This window comes from Oncorhynchus clarkii, unplaced genomic scaffold, assembly GCF_045791955.1.
Source record: "Oncorhynchus clarkii lewisi isolate Uvic-CL-2024 unplaced genomic scaffold, UVic_Ocla_1.0 unplaced_contig_12721_pilon_pilon, whole genome shotgun sequence".
In the NCBI taxonomy this organism is placed as follows: Eukaryota; Metazoa; Chordata; class Actinopteri; order Salmoniformes; family Salmonidae; genus Oncorhynchus; species Oncorhynchus clarkii.
In genome coordinates this window covers 12,833-36,409 of record NW_027261041.1, presented here as the reverse complement: position 1 = coordinate 36,409, position 23,577 = coordinate 12,833, and the positions used below count along the sequence as shown (strand labels likewise).

At 46.2% G+C, this 23,577-nt stretch overlaps 1 protein-coding gene across 3 annotated transcripts; it reads right to left on the bottom strand.

Annotated features, from left to right (window-relative positions):
* Positions 1-255: 255 nt before the first annotated feature.
* LOC139403919 (tetratricopeptide repeat protein 17-like) lies at positions 256-23,516 on the bottom strand. 3 transcript variants are annotated; one of them, XM_071147121.1, is made up of 24 exons: positions 23,332-23,516; positions 22,290-22,379; positions 21,797-21,966; positions 20,728-20,839; positions 20,509-20,640; positions 20,193-20,302; positions 19,789-19,936; positions 17,588-17,727; positions 16,724-16,884; positions 15,679-15,938; positions 15,437-15,552; positions 14,542-14,695; positions 14,216-14,287; positions 13,825-14,049; positions 10,619-10,805; positions 9,364-9,513; positions 8,880-9,127; positions 5,905-6,061; positions 5,508-5,628; positions 4,363-4,522; positions 3,890-3,973; positions 3,646-3,765; positions 3,336-3,479; positions 256-2,369 (listed from the first exon to the last, which is right to left on the bottom strand). In XM_071147121.1, the coding sequence occupies exons 1-24, from the start codon at positions 23,497-23,499 to the stop codon at positions 2,238-2,240; spliced, it is 3,561 nt and encodes a 1,186-aa protein (XP_071003222.1). In that variant the 5' UTR covers positions 23,500-23,516; the 3' UTR covers positions 256-2,237. The 3 variants fall into 3 exon arrangements, with proteins under 3 accessions (XP_071003222.1, XP_071003223.1, XP_071003224.1); XM_071147122.1 differs by having other exon boundaries at positions 2,116-2,369; positions 21,797-21,963; positions 23,332-23,504; XM_071147123.1 differs by having other exon boundaries at positions 2,116-2,369; positions 21,797-21,960; positions 23,332-23,504.
* Between the last annotated feature and the right edge of the window lie 61 nt (positions 23,517-23,577).

Sequence of the window (23,577 nt, the reverse complement as noted above, 5' to 3'; positions counted from 1 at the left end):
CACCACACGGCTGCCTTGGGCATGGGTTTCAGTCTCCCCACCACACGGCTGCCTCGAGCATGGGTGTCAGTCACATGGGTTTCAGTCTCCCCACCACACGGCTGCCTCAGGCATGGGTTTCAGTCTCCCCACCACATGGCTGCCTCGGGCATGGTTTCAGTCACATGGGTTTCAGTCACACCACTACCTCTGTTTAAATGCACTCTGAAGTAGACCCCAGAAAACTGAATCCAAAACCCACCTCCATTCAACTTAAGTTTCAAGGCATCAAAACATCTCGCTTTTTATTTCCCAGAGAGGTCTGAAGTTCGTAAGAAGACAATGGATACATTCAAACGATGAGCCGATCAACTTCTATGTCCCACTGCCTTAATACTGTACACAACAGTTAGATTTACAGTTTGAAAAACGGTCAAAAGTGAACCGTGTTTTTTTCTTGGCCCTGACAAATCATTTCTATAAATAAAAGAGCAAACGTAAACACATTACAGTTAACTTTTTGTTGTTGTTGCTATGCATTAACGTTCCTTTCAGAAAAATACATTTTCATTTATTCATTGTAGGTCCCCACATAAATAGGAATGATAAAAAAAAACAAGGGCAAAACAAGACAAATCGATATTCATTTTTTTAAGCAGCCATAATTGTAAAAAGGTTTTGAGATCCACCACCCGGTAAACCTGCGTTTAGTTAGCGAGTTACAAACCAGCAGCCATTTCTGTCTCTTTACCAAACCTTTTCTTAATCATAAGAAATGACTGTGTGATGACAACTGTTCTTCCAATTAAAATAAATGTAAAAAAAACAGCACCATCTATGGGATTATATCTGTCTGGTAAATCACCTACTGCATTGTCCTTCTGGATCGATTCCTAACCAATTAAACTCTTCCCTTCGGTGTGTTTCACCATCCCCAGAAAAACTAAAACGACTCTCAGCCCTTAAAGAAAAGAGGAATCGTAGGGGCCCCACTTACAACACATAAAATAAAAGCAGATTTCCTTCCCTCAATACTGTGACTGAATTGGGCAGGTTTCCAGTTACATCATATAGTTTCTTCAGTGAACACCTTGAGGAATGAAGGACAGAGGGAAAGATGTGTGTGAATTCATGAAATAAAACAATGTCCTGTCTGTACTTCCTAGTCCAACTCCACTGAAGACAGAACAAAGAACAGCAGTCTTCTGGCTCTGTATACTGTAGTCTATGGGACAGGGAGGCTGAGTGATGGGACTCTATATACTGTAGTCTATGGGACAGGGAGGCTGAGTGATGGGACTCTATATACTGTAGTCTATGGGACAGGGAGGCTGAGTGATGGGACTCTATATACTGTAGTCTATGGGACAGGGAGGCTGAGTGATGGGACTCTATATACTGTAGTCTATGGGACAGGGAGGCTGAGTGATGGGACTCTTTATACTGTAGTCTATGGGACAGGGAGGCTGAGTGATGAGACTATGCTGGGCTCTATATACTGTAGTCTATGGGACAGGTAGGCTGAGTGATGGGACTATGCTGGGCTCTATATACTGTAGTCTATGGGACAGGGAGGCTGAATGATGAGACTATGCTGGGCTCTATATACTCTAGTCTATGGGACAGGGAGGCTGAGTGATGAGACTATGCTGGGCTCTATATACTGTAGTCTATGGGTCAGGGAGGCTGAATGATGAGACTATGCTGGGCTCTATATACTGTAGTCTATGGGACAGGGAGGCTGAATGATGAGACTATGCTGGGCTCTATATACTGTAGTCTATGGGACAGGGAGGCTGAGTGATGGGACTCTATATACTGTAGTCTATGGGACAGGGAGGCTGAGTGATGGGACTCTATATACTGTAGTCTATGGGACAGGGAGGCTGAATGACGGGATACATCCCAAAGCTTCCTAATAGAATTGCGAATGGAAGTGGTTGGTTTTACCCCCTACGACCAGAGTCTGAGATCACAGCGAATGGAAGTGGTTGGTTTTATCCCCTACGACCGGAGTCTGAGATCACAGCGAATGGAAGTGGTTGGTTTTACCCCCTACGACCAGAGTCTGAGGTCACAGCGAATGGAACCCCTGAATTCCTTTGGACATAAATTATATGGCAATGACTTAAAAAAAACATTATTATTATTTTTGTTTTTAAATCAACAACCGATTTCTTGTGAGTAACTACTGTAAGTTATGTTTTTGTATGTGTGTATGGTGTGTGTGTGCCGAGGGCTTCTCCTGTGGAGTCGTCTCAGGGTAGACGGCGGTCCTTCTTGGTTAGCAGGTAACACTGGATGGTTCTCAGGCGGTCCTTGGCAGGGGCAAACTCTGGCTGCAGCTCCAGAGTGGACTCATACCAGCGCATGGCCTTCTCAAACTCCTCCTGGAGACACACACACACACACACACACACACACACACACACACACACACACACACACACCAGTGAACAAGGAATAATAAATACAACTGATCAGTATTTACACAAATTACCACAATTCATACTCATGTCATCATTTGACACAGCAGCATTAGCAGCAGCATTAGCATTCTTCAACACACCCCCCTGACACGCAACCAGCATAAGATTCCACACACACACACACTTACCAATACCAGCATAAATAACCTGCTTCACAACCACTGACACTTGAAGGGAATTAAGCACCTAAACCAGACGACAGACCATGAACCAGACGGCAGACCCTGAACCAGACGACAGACCCTGAACCAGACGACAGACCCTGAACCAGACGACAGACCCTGAACCAGACCCTGAACCAGACGGCAGACCCTGAACCACGAACCAGACGACAGACCCTGAACCACGAACCAGACGACAGACCCTGAACCAGACGACAGACCCTGAACCACGAACCAGACGACAGACCCTGAACCAGACGGCAGACCCTGAACCAGACGGAAGACCCTGAACCAAACGGCAGACCATGAACCACGAACCAGACGACAGACCATGAACCAGACGGCAGACCCTGAACCAGACGGCAGACCCTGAACCAGACGGCAGACCCTGAACCAGACGGCAGACCCTGAACCAGACGGCAGACCCTGAACCAGACGGCAGACCCTGAACCAGACGGCAGACCCTGAACCAGACGGCAGACCCTGAACCAGACGGCAGACCCTGAACCAGACCCTGAACCAGACGGCAGACCCTGAACCAGACGGCAGACCATGAACCAGACGGCAGACCATGAACCACGAACCAGACGACAGACCCTGAACCAGACAACAGACAGACCTAAACCAGACGACAGACCCTGAACCAGACGACTCATGGTCAGGCCATGACAACAATGCTGGTCCGTTCCCATGGTGGTGGGCTCACCATGGCGATGTAGACGTTGGCGAGGGTGAAGTGGTTGACAACGAAGTGCGGGGCGATCTCCACAGCCATGCGGGCCACGGTCAGAGCGTCCTCCCACAGCCGCGCGTTCTGGAAGATGTTGGCCAGGCTGATCAGAGGTACATCCTGAGAGGGAGGGCGGGGAAGGAGGGAGGGAAGGAGAGAGAGATACTGAATTATCACACAGCCCTAAAGCACAGGGTCATGTTCAGCAGTTCACACAGTAGAAAGATGTTTTGCAAAGGAAAACAAACGTGTGTGTTAATATTGGGCAAGTCTCAGTCCATGTTACCTTCATGTGGTGCGGGGCGTAGTGGAGGGCTTGGCGTAGGCAGTCGATGGCCCTCTTGCCCTGACCCTTCACCCTCCAGTAGAGAGCAGACATGCTGGACAAGACCCACGATGTCTGGTTCTGCTCAGGAGAGGAGAGACTTTCATTTGTCTGCATCTTTATACTGCCGGAAGATGCTGTGATTTGGGTGAAACAGGGTTGTAGACTAGCCTGACGGGCAGCTGCCACCTCCACAAACACCTACCTTCTCCAAGACCTTGGCGATGCGCGTGCCCACCTGCTCAAAGGACTGAGGGGAGAATTTATCTTTGCCCAGATTCTGTAGAACCTGAATGACAAACGGAAATCCGGTTGAGGATCATGACAGAACAGTGAAATGATAAAGACTGGTGAGATGTGAGAGACTCTGTCCCCTCCCTCTCAGAGTTGACTCTCTCTGTCCCCTCCCTCTCAGAGTTGACTCTCTCTGCCCCCTCCCTCTCAGAGTAGACTCTCTCTGCCCCCTACCTCTCAGAGTAGACTCCCTCTGTCTCCTACCTCTCAGAGTAGACTCGCTCTGTCCCCTACCTCTCTGAGTTGACTCGCTCTGTCTCCTACCTCTCTGAGTTGACTCTCTCTGTCTCCTACCTCTCAGAGTAGACTCTCTCTGCCCCCTACCTCTCAGAGTAGACTCCCTCTGTCTCCTACCTCTCAGAGTAGACTCGCTCTGTCCCCTACCTCTCTGAGTTGACTCTCTCCGGTGTAGTGGATGGCGGCGCGGTTGGCCACGCCAGCCAGGTGGTCCAGGGTGTGCATGCTGGCAGCCAGGTTGGCGTTGCACAATGGCTCCACCGCAGGCTCCTGGAGTGGAGTGGTAAAGTCTATGTGTTCCGTGATGCTGCGGAGGGAGGGGGGAAGCGAGAGAACAGCGGGGGAGGGGGGAAACGAGAGAACAGCGAGGGGGGGAAGCGAGACAACAGCGGGGGAGGGGGAAACGAGACAACAGCGGGGGAGGGGGGAAACGAGACAACAGCGGGGGAGGGGGGAAACGAGACAACAGCGGGGGAGGGGGGAAACGAGACAACAGCGGGGGGAGGGGGGAAACGAGAGAACAGCGGGGGAGGAGGGAATAGAACTTTAGACATTTTTCTAATTAAAAAGTGGCTTTGGATGATAAGAAGATATTTATTTTGCCAAAATGTTGCACTATCTCCTTCCCCAGAGTCAGATAAAGTCATGGTTACCACTGTTATGTGTACAGTTTGGAGGAAGTTGAAGGTAGTTTTATTTACTACAGTAGACTTCCTGTCACTGGGCTAGTGAGCAATGGCTCCAGACACGACCGTGCTTCATACGGCACAGAGACATACAAATGGTATCCAAGAGTTCATCTTAACAGTGTAAATACATATATTTTTTAAAGAGTTTAAAACTCCTACTATCCCTTTAAGTCCTAATAAAGTGAATCCCAACTGACTTCAGTGGCAGTCAACATTTTACTAGTTTATTAGTTAGTTGAATCAGCTGTCAGTGCAGGGTTGGAACAATGTGGACCGGGAGGTCGATTCCCCAGGGGAGGGTTGGAACAATATGGACCGGGAGGTAGATTCCACAGGGGAGGGATGGAACAATGTGGACCGGGAGGTAGATTCCCCAGGGGAGGGTTGGAACAATGTGGACCGGGAGGTAGATTCCCCAGGGGAGGGTTGGAGCAATGTGGACTGGGAGGTAGATTCCCCAGGGGAGGGTTGGGAAACCACTGTCACAGACACACTATATATAGTTATCTATGAGATAACCAGAGTTCAAAGGTTGAATTTACAACACTGTCCTAACCCTTTACACAAGACAGACAGAGGTCAAAGGGGAAGGTTGGTACTGACTCGATGTTCTTGGCAGACACGGCCAGCCAGGTACTGGCCACGGTGGTGAGGTCTACCCTGCGTGTTCGCTGGCACTCCTCTGGCCCCGGCCAGCCCAGACCGGTATAGTCCCTCCATCGCCCTACACACACACACATACACATACACACACCTTTCTTAGTATGGTTCAATGATGATGACTAAGAGAACTGTCTTTATGGGAGAATCTCAAATTGTATTTCCTTGATTCCTCACATCCTTCTCAGAACCCATTGGATGTTAAAGTCAGAGGTCCCTCCCAACTGGCCTTCTTCTCCAATGGGTTTTGAGGAGGCGGCGAGAGGTCACGAGGAGTCAAGTAAATACAATTGAGATTGTCAGTGTGAGTTTGTCTGTGAGCATGCAGGCTGTTTATTACCTGAGGGCCCGGGGGAAGGGATGGTGGGGCCGCTGATCTCCAGAACAGAGTGGCCTCCAGGGAGCAGTGTCTCCCCCTGCAGGGTGTCCTCAGCACTGCCCCAGACCTCAGGGCTGTCCGCCTTGGGCTTCCTCACACGCTTCACCTGGAATGTGATCTGTGGAGGACCAGGAACACAGAGAGGAGGGGGGGGGATGTTGGGCTGGGGCCTGGCTACTGTTTGGACAGAACTTATTATACATCATGGTAGTTACTCAGGACATGTACCACTCAGCCCCCTGTCTGTCTCTATATTACATCATGGTAGTTACTCAGGACAGGACATGTACCACTCAGCCCCCTGTCTGTCTCTATATTACATCATGGTAGTTACTCAGGACAGGACATGTACCACTCAGCCCCCTGTCTGTCTCTATATTACATCATGGTAGTTACTCAGTACATGTACCACTCAGCCTCCTGTCTGTCTCTATATTACATCATGGTAGTTACTCAGGACAGGACATGTACCACTCAGCCCCCTGTCTGTTTCTATATTACATCATGGTAGTTACTCAGGACAGGACATGTACCACTCAGCCCCCTGTCTGTTTCTATATTACATCATGGTAGTTACTCAGGACAGGACATGTACCACTCAGCCCCCTGTCTGTTTCTATATTACATCATGGTAGTTACTCAGGACATGTACCACTCAGCCCCCTGTCTGTCTCTATATTACATCATGGTAGTTACTCAGGACATGTACCACTCAGCCCCCTGTCTCTCTCTATATTACATCATGGTAGTTACTCAGGACATGTACCACTCAGCCCCCTGTCTGTCTCTATATTACATCATGGTAGTTACTCAGTACATGTACCACTCAGCCCCCTGTCTCTCTCTATATTACATCATGGTAGTTACTCAGTACATGTACCACTCAGCCCCCTGTCTGTTTCTATATTACATCATGGTAGTTACTCAGGACATGTACCACTCAGCCCCCTGCCTGTCTCTATATTACATCATGGTAGTTACTCAGTACATGTACCACTCAGCCTCCTGTCTGTCTCTATATTACATCATGGTAGTTACTCAGGACAGGACATGTACCACTCAGCCCCCTGTCTGTTTCTATATTACATCATGGTAGTTACTCAGGACAGGACATGTACCACTCAGCCCCCTGTCTGTTTCTATATTACATCATGGTAGTTACTCAGGACAGGACATGTACCACTCAGCCCCCTGTCTGTTTCTATATTACATCATGGTAGTTACTCAGGACATGTACCACTCAGCCCCCTGTCTGTCTCTATATTACATCATGGTAGTTACTCAGGACATGTACCACTCAGCCCCCTGTCTCTCTCTATATTACATCATGGTAGTTACTCAGGACATGTACCACTCAGCCCCCTGTCTGTCTCTATATTACATCATGGTAGTTACTCAGTACATGTACCACTCAGCCCCCTGTCTCTCTCTATATTACATCATGGTAGTTACTCAGTACATGTACCACTCAGCCCCTTGTCTGTCTCTATATTACATCATGGTAGTTTCTCAGGACAGGACATGTACCACTCAGCCCCTTGTCTGTCTCTATATTACATCATGGTAGTTACTCAGTACATGTACCACTCAGCCCCCTGTCTGTTTCTATATTACATCATGGTAGTTACTCAGGACATGTACCACTCAGCCCCCTGTCTGTCTCTATATTACATCATGGTAGTTACTCAGGACAGGACATGTACCACTCAGCCCCCTGTCTGTTTCTATATTACATCATGGTAGTTACTCAGGACATGTACCACTCAGCCCCCTGTCTGTCTCTATATTACATCATGGTAGTTACTCAGGACAGGACATGTACCACTCAGCCCCCTGTCTGTTTCTATATTACATCATGGTAGTTACTCAGGACATGTACCACTCAGCCCCCTGTCTGTCTCTATATTACATCATGGTAGTTACTCAGTACATGTACCACTCAGCCCCCTGTCTGTCTCTATATTACATCATGGTAGTTTCTCAGGACAGGACATGTACCACTCAGCCCCCTGTCTGTCTCTATATTGCATCATGGTAGTTACTCAGGACAGGACATGTACCACTCAGCCCCCTGTCTGTCTCTATATTACATCATGGTAGTTACTCAGGACATGTACCACTCAGCCCCCTGTCTGTTTCTATATTACATCATGGTAGTTACTCAGGACATGTACCACTCAACCCCCTGCGTCTCTATATTACATCATGGTAGTTACTCAGGACATGTACCACTCAGCCCCCGGTCTGTCTCTATATTACATCATGGTAGTTACTCAAGACAGGACATGTACCACTCAGCCCCCTGCCTGTCTCTATATTACATCATGGTAGTTACTCAGGACATGTACCACTCAGCCCCCTGTCTGTCTCTATATTACATCATGGTAGTTACTCAGGACATGTACCACTCAGCCCCCGGTCTGTCTCTATATTACATAATGGTAGTTATTCAGTACATGTACCACTCAGCCCCCTGTGTCTCTATATTACATCATGGTAGTTACTCAGGACATGTACCACTCAGCCCCCTGTCTCTCTCTATATTACATCATGGTAGTTACTCAGGACAGGACATGTACCACTCAGCCCCCTGTCTGTCTCTATATTACATCATGGTAGTTTCTCAGGACAGGACATGTACCACTCAGCCCCCTGTCTGTCTCTATATTACATCATGGTAGTTACTCAGTACATGTACCACTCAGCCCCCTGTCTGTCTCTATATTACATCATGGTAGTTACTCAGTACATGTACCACTCAGCCTCCTGTCTGTCTCTATATTACATCATGGTAGTTACTCAGGACAGGACATGTACCACTCAGCCCCCTGTCTGTCTCTATATTACATCATGGTAGTTACTCAGTACATGTACCACTCAGCCTCCTGTCTCTCTCTATATTACATCATGATAGTTACTCAGGACAGGACACCTACCCACTCAGCCCCCTCGTCATCCTCACAGTTCCCGAAGCAGGGCCCTCCTCCGCTCCGGCCCGCTCCCATCACCCGGTCGTTCTTCAGCACGCGGATGCCCCTCAGGTCGCCTCGCTTGCCCCCCACGTCCATAGCCCCCTCGAAGGCTCCCATCAGCTCCTCCTTCAGCTGCCACTCCTCCTCATCCCTCTCTCCTCCTCCAGGCTGTTGGCTTGCCTCTCCAGAGCCGTTACTGTCCAGCACCACCTCTGTTACAAACAGAAAGGCAGGGAGGGTCCTGTTCATTAGGTACCAAACGGAAGAAAACGGACAGAAACAGGGAGGGTTTAACATGACATTTGTAGTTTTTCCGTTTCAAAACGTTTTGCTACAGTGCCCTAATGAACAGGACCCAGATGTTTGAGAATCTGAGTGTGCATAACTCCATGAACAGTTCTGTTCATTTGATTTCATACAGTCATAGTCCAAATCACAAGGGTCTTACTCTCAAACAGGAGGGCTTCCTCCACTGTGGAGACAGGCAGAGCCTGGGCAGCCGTGGTGGTGGGGTCCTCCTGCTGCTTCTGTCTACTGCCAGCCTCCCATTCATCTAGATGTAGAGTCACATCCTCCTCACCGACACACAAAGCACCCTCTGTTGACACACACACACAAAAGCCATCATCACACACACACAGAAACCAGAACTGGACCTCCTAGTGGAGACGGGTCTCTCTTGTAACCCTGCACCTTTTCACCTCTACATAGAAAGTGTGTGTGGAGGTTCTAAACATGGTGAGAGGGTTGGTGTCTGATTGGCAAATATAGACTTTTTTAAAAAGCAGCAGCAGCAGGACTATTTTTAACGGCTTCAATTATTGAGAGGAACATTTCTCCACTTAAATCACTTTCCTCTTTTCTCCACATTCTAGAGAGAAACACAGAGAGAGAGAAAGCGAGAGACACAGAGAGAGAGACAGAGAGAGAGAGACAGACAGAGAGAGAGACAGAGAGAGAGACAGAAAAAGAGACAGAAAGACAGAAAGAGACAGAAAGACAGAGAGAGACAGAAAGACAGAGAGAGACAGAAAGACAGAGAGAGACAGAAAGACAGAGAGAGACAGAAAGACAGAGAGAGACAGAAAGACAGAGGGAGACAGAGAGAGACAGAAAGAGACAGAGAGAGAGAGACAGAAAGAGACAGAAAGACAGAGAGAGACAGAAAGACAGAGAGACAGAAAGACAGAGAGAGACAGAAAGACAGAGAGAGACAGAAAGAGACAGAAAGCGAGAGAGAGACAGAAAGCGAGAGAGAGACAGAAAGCGAGAGAGAGACAGAAAGCGAGAGAGAGACAGAAAGCGAGAGAGAGACAGAAAGCGAGAGAGAGACAGAAAGCGAGAGAGAGACAGAAAGAGAGAGAGAGACAGAAAGAGAGAGAGAGACAGAAAGAGAGAGAGAGACAGACAGAAAGAGAGAGCAAAAATCTGAGGTTGGACTGCAGATAGACCTGGAATCTAACTCCAATACTGCAGCTGATCACCTGATTAATATTAAAGCCTTTAGACAAGATAGTCAGACAGAGGTCAAAGGTTGAATTTACAACACTGTCACCCCTTACACAAGACAGACAGAGGTCAAAAGGGGAAGGTTGGTACTGACAATAAAATAAGCCAAGTACCACTTATCCCAGGCCTCCCAAATTAATTTCCACAACAATGGACAATAAAGTATGGCATGAGAGGTGAACCGGGGCACTCACGCGGACATGGCGAGCGCTGCAGGTTGTAGAGGAATGGGTAGAACTGCAGGCATCGCAGAAGGGGCAGGCTGGCACGGCACTGGGCACAACTGGCAGAGAGAGCCAGGGTCTGGCGGAACAGGTCCAGGGCGCCCGTCACGTTGCCCTGGGCCAGATTCACGCTCACCAGGCTCAGGAGAGTGTGGGGCTGCAGGGGACCAGAGGAGAGCAGGGAAACAGAGTCATTAGAATGGATATCATTATATAACATCCCATTGGGACCATACTGTGGATATCATTACATAACATCCCATTAGAGAACACTGTGGATATCATTATATAACATCCCATTAGGACCATACTGTGGATATCATTATGTAACATCCCATTAGAGAACACTGTGGATATCATTACATAACATCCCATTAGAGAACACTGTGGATATCATTACATAACATCCCATTAGAGAACACTGTGGATATCATTACATAACATCCCATTAGAGAACACATTGTGGATATCATTACATAACATCCCATTAGAGAACACTGTGGATATCATTACATAATGAGAGAACACTGTGGATATCCTTACATAATGAGAGAACACTGTGGACATCATTAAATAACATCCCATTAGAGAACACTGTGGATATCATTACATAACATCCCATTGGAGAACACTGTGGATATCATTACATAACATCCCATTAGAGAACACTGTGGATATCATTACATAACATCCCATTAGAGAACACTGTGGATATCATTACATAACATCCCATTGGAGAACACTGTGGATATCATTACATAACATCCCATTAGAGAACACTGTGGATATCATTACATAACATCCCATTAGAGAACACTGTGGATATCATTACATAATGAGAGAACACTGTGGATATCCTTACATAATGAGAGAACACTGTGGACATCATTACATAACATCCCATTAGAGAACACTGTGGATATCCTTATATAACATCCCATTAGAGAACACTGTGGATATCATTACATAACATCCCATTAGAGAACACTGTGGATATCATTACATAACATCCCATTAGAGAACACTGTGGATATCATTACATAACATCCCATTAGAGAACACTGTGGATATCATTACATAATGAGAGAACACTGTGGATATCCTTACATAATGAGAGAACACTGTGGACATCATTACATAACATCCCATTAGAGAACACTGTGGATATCATTACATAACATCCCATTGGAGAACACTGTGGATATCATTACATAACATCCCATTAGAGAACACTGTGGATATCATTACATAACATCCCATTAGAGAACACTGTGGATATCATTACATAACATCCCATTAGAGAACACTGTGGATATCATTACATAATGAGAGAACACTGTGGATATCATTACATAACATCCCATTAGAGTACACTGTGGATATCATTACATAACATCCCATTAGAGAACACTGTGGATATCATTACATAACATCCCATTAGAGAACACTGTGGATATCATTACATAACATCCCATTAGAGGACACTGTGGATATCATTACATAACATCCCATTAGAGAAAACTGTGGATATCATTACATAACATCCCATTAGAGAACACTGTGGATATCATTACATAACATCCCATTAGAGGACACTGTGGATATCATTACATAACATCCCATTAGAGAACACTGTGGATATCATTACATAACATCCCATTAGAGGACACTGTGGATATCATTACATAACATCCCATTAGAGAACACTGTGGATATCATTACATACCATCCCATTAGAGAACACTGTGGATATCATTACATAATGAGAGAACACTGTGGATATCATTACATAACATCCCATTAGAGAACACTGTGGATATCATTACATAACATCCCATTAGAGAACACTGTGGATATCATTACATAACATCCCATTAGAGAACACTGTGGACATCATTACATAACATCCCATTAGAGAACACTGTGGATATCATTACATAACATCCCATTAGAGAAGACTGTGGATATCATTACATAACATCCCATTAGAGAACACTGTGGATATCATTACATAACATCCCATTAGAGAACACTGTGGATATCATTACATAACATCCCATTAGAGGACACTGTGGATATCATTACATAATGAGAGAACACTGTGGATATCATTACATAACATCCCATTAGAGAACACTGTGGATATCCTTACATAATGAGAGAACACTGTGGACATCATTACATAACATCCCATTAGAGAACACTGTGGATATCATTACATAACATCCCATTAGAGAACACTGTGGATATCATTACATAACATCCCATTAGAGAACACTGTGGATATCATTACATAACATCCCATTAGAGAACACTGTGGATATCATTACATAACATCCCATTAGAGAACACTGTGGATATCATTACATAACATCCCATTAGAGGACACTGTGGATATCATTACATAACATCCCATTGGAGAACACTGTGGATATCATTACATAATGAGAGAACACTGTGGATATCATTACATAACATCCCATTAGAGGACACTGTGGACAACTCCTAAAGGTGCTGTGTGACACTTTAAAACTGGTTTAATTGAACCTTTATTTAACCAGGCAAGTCAATTAAGAACAAATTCTTATTTACAATGACGGCCTACCCCGGCCAACGCTGGGCCAATTGTGCGCCACCCTATGGGACTCCCAATCACGCCCGGATGTGATACAGTCTGGATTCGAACCAGGGACTGTAGTGACTCCTTTTGCACCGAGACGCAGTGCGCCACTGTAAGAAAAGGTGTGTGTGTGTGTGTGTGTGTGTGTGTGTGTGTGTGTGTACACCTCGGAGGTGTTGAGAACCAAGGTGTCCTCCAGCAGTGTGCAATTTGATTGTTACGTGGAGCAGACCATTGCTGAAATACCAGTCCATCGTATCCTACTAGAACAGCCTCAGATATAGCTGCAAGCTGTTAGTAGTCCTGATATTTGGCAGTCTCAGCCAGGTACAACACCTGACAGTGCGTGGCCTGCAGGCCTGCCTAAGACTCGAGCACAGCAGAGGGCTAGGAACTGCTCCTTGTCAGCTGTTAGGGGTCGCCTGGCTGTCTGGAGAACAAGGTGCTTTCTGTATCCTTAAGTGTCCGCGCATACAAAGACCTTTGAGATGTTTCAATCCTTCTGGAATGTAATGTGATTTGTGGATTTAAATAAAGCAGTTAAAAGTGTGTGTACCTCAGAGGCGTTGAGTGCCAGGGCGTCCTCCAGCAGAGTATGTGCCTGGGCGCTGAGGCCGTGGCGCAGAAGCAGATTGGCAGCGTTGACGAGGGGCAGGTGGCGCTGGGTGGGCGGAGCCGAGGCCAGGGAGTGGCGCAGACACTGCAGCGAGCTGGTACCGTTACCCTTCGCCCGCCAGAACAACGCCGCCTCGTTCTGGAGCAACCAGCCAGGGGCGCTAGCCTGGAGGAGAGGAGGATGTACACTGTCTGAAGACGGATCATTTCCTATTACAACTGTGGAAGGCTGTTCATTCTGACAGAACAGTCCAAAGCCATCGCATTTCTCAGGACAGTAGTGGAGGATATTTCTGATATGAAACAATGTTTCTCTGTTCTATGGCGCTCACCTTCTTCATGGCTTGGGCTATGCTGGCACCAGCCTGCTCCAAACTCCAGCCTCTGCTGCGAGACAGCAGTACCTGCACCCGCACACACACACACACACACACACACACAGGATCAGCACAGTGACACACTTCAACCCTGCTCCAGTGGGGCTGCTCTGTGGCTGACTCAGTGGTGCTCCCAGTGGTGAAGATGGGTACTGTGACAGAAAACACATTTCTGTTGTCTCTGTAAAATGGATTAATAAAGATGGTATTGTATTGAATCCAAAGCCCAGTCTCTAAAATATATTGATGTTACAGACCACCTATCCAACACACGCACTGACCTGGGTGGCGTGAGGGTCTGGCAGCTCCTTGTCCTCCAAGGTCCAGCCCACAGAGGCAGGAAGGTCAGCTGGAGGGGGCTGGAGCACAGGGCCACAGTCTGGAGAAGCCAGGGAGGAGGGAGGGGGTCCGGTACCGTACAGCACCGTCTGCAGGCTGAACACACATCAGTGAGGTCAGCAAATACATGAATGTCATATCATATATCACATGTTACACAAACCATGCTGAGGAAGAGGCTCTACGAGTCAACACAATCGACCAGCACACACACGGCTTCAAGATACAACACACACCATGTTAGAAACAGGCACAAAAAGGTAGCATACACAAACAACCTGGCACACACAAACCCGAGGCCCAGTGTCTAACACGCTAACCCGGGGCCCAGTGTCTAACACGCTAACCCGAGGCCCAGTGTCTAACACGCTAACCCGGGGCCCAGTGTCTAACACGCTAACCCGGGGCCCAGTGTCTAACACGCTAACCCGGGGTCCAGTGTCTAACACGCTAACCCGGGGCCCAGTGTCTAACACGCTAACCCACTGGGGCGGCAGGGTAGCCTAGTGGTTAGAGCGTTGGACTAGTAACCGGAAGGTTGCGAGTTCAAACCCCCGAGCTGACAAGGTACAAATCTGTCGTTCTGCCCCTGAACAGGCAGTTAACCCACTGTTCCCAGGCCGTCATTGAAAATAAGAATTTGTTCTTAACTGACTTGCCTGGTTAAATAAAGGTAAAATAAAAAAAAATAAAAATAAAAACCCGGGGCCCAGTGTCTAACACGCTAACCCGGGGCCCAGTGTCTAACACACTAACCCGGGGCCCAGTGTCTAACACACTAACCTGGGGCCCAGTGTCTAACACACTAACCTGGGGCCCAGTGTCTAACACACTAACCTGGGGCCCTGTGTCTCAGGTGGGAGGTAGAAGGTGGGTAGTAGGTGGGCGGGGGGGATGACAGGAAACTCATCAGCACAGTCTGCCCTCCGAGGCCACAGCAGCCTCTGAATGTCCTACAGACAAAACACACGCAGTCAGCTCCACAGAACCTTTAGACTGCCCTGCCAACACAGCACAAAGCCCACTATCCACACACACTAATAAATCCTGCTAAACACACACACACAGTCTGAACTCACTTCGGTGGGGGAGGCCTGGTGGCCCCAGAGGGCTGCAGGCTCAGGGTCTCCGGACACGGAGGGGTGGAGGTGTGAGCTGGTGGTCTGGTTGGTGCTCGGCTCCGACACCAGAGCAACGCTGCCCGCCACAGAGACCTCCTCTCCAAACTGGATGTGGTGGACGTGCTCAAACAGGTCTCCACGGTGATAACGCACCGGCAGGTCCAAGGGGCAGAACAGGCTGCTCTGTTGTTGGCCCAGACGACACATCTGGTGGTTGCCTGAACAAAACAACTCATTATTGATGCACTATTTTATGTTTACCAAGGTGAATAGACAGAATTAACTGACCAGCTCTAAATGGACATATTAATTTATATAAAACTCAAATCAAATGTTATTGGTCACATACACATGGTTAGCAGATGTTATTGGTTACCAGATGTTATTGGTCACATACACATGTTTAGTAGATGTTATTGGTTACCAGATGTTATTGGTCACATACACATGTTTAGTAGATGTTATTGGTCACATACACATGGTTAGCAGATGTTAATGCGAGTGTAGAGAAATGCTTGAGGTTCTAGTTCCGACAGTGCAGTAATATCTAACAAGTAATCTAACAATCCCCCCCAACAACTACCTTATACACACACAATCTAAAGGAGTGAATGAGAATATGTAAGTATATGGATGAACGATGGCTGCTCATCCATATACACTGTTTGTATTTGTGTGTATCTGTGAGTGTGTATTGCGCTTGTGTGTGTGTATTGTATTCAAGTGTGTGTATTGCATGTGAGTGTGTATGTATATTGTGTGCGAGTGTGTGTGTTTATTGTGTGTGAGTGTGTGTGTGTATATATTGTGTGCGAGTGTGTGTGTTTATTGTGTGTGAGTGTGTGTGCGTATATATTGTGTGCGAGTGTGTGTGAGTATATATTGCGTGCGAGTGTGTGTGTTTATTGTGTGTGAGTGTGTGTGTGTATATATTGTGTGCAAGTGTGTGTGTGTGAGTATATATTGCGTGCGAGTGTGTGTGTGTGTGTGTATAGCATCTCACCCAGCTGTGCCTCCTTGGCCATCTGGGTCTCGTGGATGATGTTGCGGAGGATCTGCTCTTCCTGCAGCAGCCTGTATTGGTCCAGGGCCTCCTGCTGACGCAGGTAGTGGTCATGCTGTTTCTGGTATTCCTTCAGCTCGTTCAGCGTGCGCTGCAGAGACCTGGGGGGTGTGACAGATCACATATAGCTAGCCCGAGGCCTACTGACAGGTCACTGTGCTGTTATACACCGAGTGTACAAAACATTAAGAACACCTTCCTAATATTGAGTGGCTCCCGTTGCCCTCAAGACAGACTCAATTCATGGGGACATGGACTCTACAAGGTGTTGAAAGCGTTCCACAGGGATGCTGACCCATGTTGACTCCAATGCTTCCCACAGTTGTGTCAAGTTGGCTGGATGTCCTTTGGGTGGTGGACCATTCTGTATACAAACAGGAAACTGTTGGACGTGAAAAACCCAGCAGCATTGCAGTTCTTGACACAAAGTTACTTCAATCTTTTGTCTTTACCCTCAATGGCACACATACACAATCCATGTCGGAACTGTCACAAGGCTTAACAATCCTTCTTTTAACCCGTCTCCTCTCCTTCATCTACACTGATTGAAGTGGATTTAACAGGTGACATCAATAAGGGATCATATCTTTCACCAGGATTCCCCTGGTCGGTCTGTCATGGAAAGAGCAGGTGTTCCTAATATTTTGTCGACTCAGGGTATTTTCAGCATTGTAACCTGTGCCATATGAAGAGGAAGTCTGTGTCCACAACAATACTTCCCTTCTCATCAAATCCCCTTCAAAAAGGTTCCTCACTCTCTGTGAACCTAACCACACCCTGAGCAGTGAGGCGCTGTGCCTTTACCTGTGTTGGGCCTCCAGGCGCTGCTCCAGTTTCTGCTGACAGAGGACGGCGTGCTTCCTCCTCAGGGCCTGCTCAAAGCCCGGCTGGGCCTGGAGAGCCTGCTCATAGCACAGCACTGAGTGGTTATACTCCCCCAGCATCTAAAGACAAAGAGGATAGAGGACAGGAGGTAGAGACAGACAGAGATAAATAATCTATTAGAGATGATTCACTCGTCTAGTATAAATGGAGAGAGAACTGAAGGTCAGGGCCGGTAACATTGACAATAAATCAGCAGGAATACACTTCCTGAGCACCTGGAGAAAACCATGCCAACAAGCACTGCAGTCACATCCTACATCCATATTCACTGCATAACTGTTGGATAAATTATTGCTATACTCCAGTTTTGTAAAAAATCTTAGTGTCAGTGTATCATCCTAGTGCATCATCCTAGTGTCAGTGTACCAGCCTCGTGTCAGTGTATCAGCCTCGTGTCAGTGTATCAGCCTCGTGTCAGTGTATCAGCCTCGTGTCAGTGTATCAGTCTCGTGTATAAGCCTCCTGTCAGTGTATCAGCCTAGTGTATCATCCTAATGTCAGTGTATCAGCCTAGTGTCAGTGTATCAGCCTAGTGTCAGTGTATCAGCCTAGTGTATCAGCCTAGTGTCAGTGTATCATCCCAGTGTGAGTGTATCAGCCCAGTGTCAGTGTATCATCCTGGTGTATCAGCCTACTGTCAGTGTATCATCCTGGTGTATCAGCCTAGTGTCAGTGTATCATCCTGGTGTATCAGCCTAGTGTCAGTGTATCATCCTGGTGTATCAGCCTACTGTCAGTGTATCATCCTGGTGTATCAGCCTACTGTCAGTGTATCATCCCGGTGTATCAGCCTACTGTCAGTGTATCATTCCGGTGTATCAGCCTACTGTCAGTGTATCATTCCAGTGTAAGTGTATCATCCTCCTGTCAGTGTATCATCCTAGTGTATCATCCTACAGTAAGTGTATCATCCTCCTGTCAGTGTATCATCCTAGTGTATCCTCCTAGTGTAAGTGTATCATCCTCCTGTCAGTGTATCATCCTAGTGTATCATTCCAGTGTAAGTGTATCATCCTAGTGTATCATCCTACAGTAAGTGTATCATCCTACTGCCAGTGTATCATCCTAGTGTATCATCCTACTGTAAGTGTATCATCCTACTGTCAGTGTATCATCCTCCTGTCAGTGTATCATCCTAGTGTATCATCCTACTGCCAGTGTATCATCCTACTGTAAGTGTATCATCCTAGTGTATCATTCCAGTGTAAGTGTATTATCCTCCTGTCAGTGTATCATCCTAGTGTATCATCCTACTGCCAGTGTATCATCCTAGTGTATCATCCTACTGCCAGTGCATCATCCTAGTGTATCATCCTACTGTAAGTGTATCATCCTAGTGTATCATCCTACTTTCAGTGTATCATCCTCCTGTCAGTGTATCATCCTAGTGTATCATCCTACTGCCAGTGTATCATCCTAGGGTATCATCCTACTGTAAGTGTATCATCCTAGTGTATCATTCCAGTGTAAGTGTATTATCCTCCTGTCAGTGTATCATCCTACTGCCAGTGTATCATCCTAGTGTATCATCCTACTGTAAGTGTATCATCCTAGTGTATCATCCTACTGTCAGTGTATCATCCTAGTGTATCATCCTACTGTAAGTGTATCATCCTACTGTAAGTGTATCATCCTACTGTGTTGATGTAGTGAAAACATTAAAAGCAGACAGTATGTGAACAAAAACCAACACAACTCTACGTCAACGTCCCTCCAGAAATGTTAAAACGTAGTGGAAACAAATGTTCCAGAGCCACGTGTTCTATTTAAAGGCTAAGTTTGGTTTAAAATCACCTAATGCCTGCTTCCTTTATCGTCATTAGACATCCCTAAAAACTGACTTCGGTGTTCCTCAAGGGTCAGTGCTTGGACCCCTGCTGTTCTCTTGATAGATGCTAGTACCGTTTCACTACACACGATGTAGAATGGTGCCTCAATGGGAATGATAGAGCTGCAACTGTTGATGAAACCAGATGATGATGTCGTACAGCTAGCTTTCTGTGGTTTTGTCTGTCTTGTGTGTATTCCATCAGGAACCAACTTGGAAACAAGTGGAATCTCTTTAACGTGTTATCTCTTGGGTTGTATTCAGTGCATCTACTAGTGGTGCTATAACTCACTGCGTAGATGTTGCCCAGGGTGTAGTGGCTGGTGAGAAGGTCAGAGGTCAAATCCAGGGCAGTGTGAGCCACGATGGCAGCGTCAGCCGAGAAGTGGGCCCGATGCAGGATGTTGGCCATGTTCACCAGGGCCAGGTCCTTGTGCTGCCTGGATACACAACAGACAACGAGAATGGGACTTAAAACTCTTATATGATCCACTGTTTGAATGTTGAATAACCATAGCTGGGACATGTTCATTGGCCACCAACGGGCAGACAACATTATGGAATACTAGGACTTGTCCAATAAGAAAGGCTCATTTAGTTTTCCATTGCAAAGTGCTTTACATCGTGTGTCCTAATGAACATGACCCTGATGCCTGACAAGCTGAAGCCAGGGGCTGAGTTTTCCTTTGTTCGTACCTGGGTGAGAAGTGCAGGGCCCGGATCACACAGTCCACCGCCCGCCTGGGCTCATTCTTTATCCTCCAGTAGAACGACGCCAGGTTATACAGCACCCAGGATGAGGAGTTCTGGACAACACAACAAACAGGTCATCAAAAGGGAACTATATGAAAGTCAAACCCGAACACTATTAAAACAGTGACTGTCCATTTATAACATTGAACAAATCAGTGCATAAAAGTTCAAAGTAATCCCATACGGCTAAATGTAAACCAATAAAAACAGACCAGACAGTGTTGTTGAGGGTGAAGAGTGGCGATAGAGCGCAACATACCCTCAGCAGGCCCTGCTGGATGTGATGGCCCACCTCATCCATGCTGCGGCCCAGTTTGTGGGACAGGGAGCCAAAAATGGGGTCCTCTTTAGAGAGCAGAGGAGAAGTGAGGTTCACCTGTTCCTGCACGCCCTAGAAAACATAGACATATATGGCACAGATCCAGACATGTATGTGCAATCGCATTAACAAGCGGGTTTGCTTTCCCCTTCAACTCACCCGGAGATGCTGGAAACCGTGGATACTATATGGGAGCTCAAATACTCTGGCACAGTCAGGCTTCTCCAGATCCGGGGGTAGAGGGGACCTAAAATCTACATAATCCTCAGGGCTGAAAGAAACATCCATAGTCAAGGTCCAGGGAGCATTAGTGTAGTGTCCAGCAGAAGAGGGGGAACAAGAGCAGAAAAGGTAACAACCAGTGGTTGACTTGTATCATGTAGCTGTTTAAAATGCCTGTTGATGTAGGACATGCTGATCTAGATGTGAAAGACAAGCCATCATGGTTTATTCTATCAGAAATCTTTGTTGATTTCTCATCACCAGGGTGTCATCAATAATACTTGTTCTCTTGTAAACAACCTACGTTCTCCAATGTTCGAATATCACTTTGTGTGTTCTAATAATGACTTCTGACAGTATGTAAATACTTTCATTGTTTATTTGTGGGCGGCAGGCAGCCTAGTGGTTAGAGACTTGGGCCAGTAACCAGCAAGTAGCCTAGTGGTTAGAGCGATGGGCCAGTAACCAGCAGGTAGCCTAGTGGTTAGAGACTTGGGCCAGTAACCAGCAGGTAGCCTAGTGGTTAGAGCGATGGGCCAGTAACAGAAAGGTTGCTAGATCGAATCCCCGAGCTGACAAGGTAAAAATGTCGTTCTGCCCCTGAACAAGGCAGCTAAACCACTGTTCCTAGGCCGTCATTGTAAATAAGAATTTGTTCTTAACTGACTTGCCTAGTTAAATAAATGTTCAATTAAAACAAATATATACTTGTTTGTATAAAAGTTGATTTTGTTTTGTGCTGTAGTGTCATGACATATGTGACGTGATCATCCAATGCTTATATATTGTATGTTGTTGAAAATCTCCCAAAAAATGACTCATGTCATCGGTCAATGTCAATGATAAGATGAAGCCGTTTTGGAGCGCGACCAATGGATTCGTTACACGGCCCGGATGACATATGTCAACATCCCTTATCAGTGCTTCCCCTTGATAATGAGTTATGTGAGGGCACATTATTAGTAACAACCAAATGATTGGTCAAGAGTGCACAGCCTGGGCTTACCTGATGTCTTTACTCTCCAGGGAGATGTAGGTACCATCGTAGAGATCCAAGTCTCCCAGGGGTACTTTAGCCATGACACAGTCGGCATCCTCTTTATAGTGCCTCTGCTCCAAGCCCGTGTCCCTGTCCTCATTCTCCTCAATGTGAATCTTCTGAGCGACAAGCTGCTTCTGAACAAAGCAGGGGTCAGAGACATGAGATTCAGACCTTTCAGTGTGGCTTGATTTAGAAGCAATGCTATATCTCACTGGAACATAAAGAAAGGAAGACATGTTGCCCCATCTGATGTGATCCAATATATTCTTCAATAATCAATGAGTATTAAATGACTATTGAACAGCTGTGACTATTGGAGATATTGCATCTTTCAAGTAAGGGAGAGCACAGCAGTATAGATGTTTAACACAGTGGCCTTGGACTAACATTGTAAAACCAGGAAGTAGAGCAATAGGCTATGAGCACAGTGAGGTAGTCATTAAAAGATGATCATCACCTCTAACTTCTTCAGGTAGTTGACACGGGTCTCCTGTCGCATGAAGATGACAAGGTCATGTGGATGTTTAAGATTTAAAGGAGAGTCAACCTGCAAAAAAAATGAAAATGTTAGTCTTAAATTAAACAGTGACAGTACGTTTCCACTCTATGACTCGACCCCAAAGACTAAAGACCTCTGACCACAGTACACATGAAGTGAGACAACACCAAAACAGAATTGAGGCAGAGGAACCTGGCTGATTTGACACCGTAATTACGTAGTAGTAGCAGTTGGTAATCTTTGTTTTTTCCCCAATCCATCCATTTTAGATAGTTTGGTCACAGCTGAACAGAATGTCCATGGCTAAATAATCTGAACATTTAATGTCCTTCTAAACATCACTTGTAAGTGGATACTTTAGATTAGTTGTGTATAGCTACAAAGGTTACATCAAATATTATTTTATTTAAACCCCTATTATTTCTGGGCTTACATCAAGCCCGAAGCACAATTTTACATTCAATTCACTTAGCTTCGATGCAACCAAGAGAGTTTTGACATTGTGCTGGATGTCAAAACTATTGGTTGCATCAGAACTACTAGTTAGCTGGATGTGCCGACTCTGAGTCTGTCAGCTCTGTTGTGCCCATTTTATCTTTGAGCCCAGTAGCTAATTAGCTAGCTTGCCAACCTACTACCTACCAATCACCTATCACTAGTTTGCGTTATTTTAGATTTTCTAGGATGATTGGATGCCTTTAGCTAGTTAGAGCTAGCTAATATGTAAGTTAATTCTGGCTTACCCAGAGACCCCGTTCTCTAACTAACTTAGCTAACGTTATTTATCTAGGGGGTCAGCATTGCTGCATTACTGTGCTAGCAAAAGTCCCAGAGAGGAACTTATAAGTAGTTAATTGGCAATCGACAAGCTAGTATGAGCCTTCAGCCGTGTTAGCTAATGTTAGCAACAGTAAAGTCAAAGACACTGGTTCTACCTATATGTGATAAAATGGTTAGCTAGCTAGCAACATACGGTTATAAACACGGGCCGTTAACGTACTTGCTGTTGAATTTTTCCATCTTCAGTGACGACCCAGTGGGTGGTAGCTCCTCCGGGTTCGGCCAATATTATACAGAGTAGGATAAAAATCTTCCCTTGAACTGACACTTTTCGGGAAACGTTTACATAGGGCAGAGACCCAGAACTGATTTTCCTGAGGTCCGCCATTTTTCTGTCTTCTTTACAGATGTGTTGTGGCAGAAGAAGAAGAAGAAGAAGAAAAAGCCGAAAAAAAGTTAACTTCCT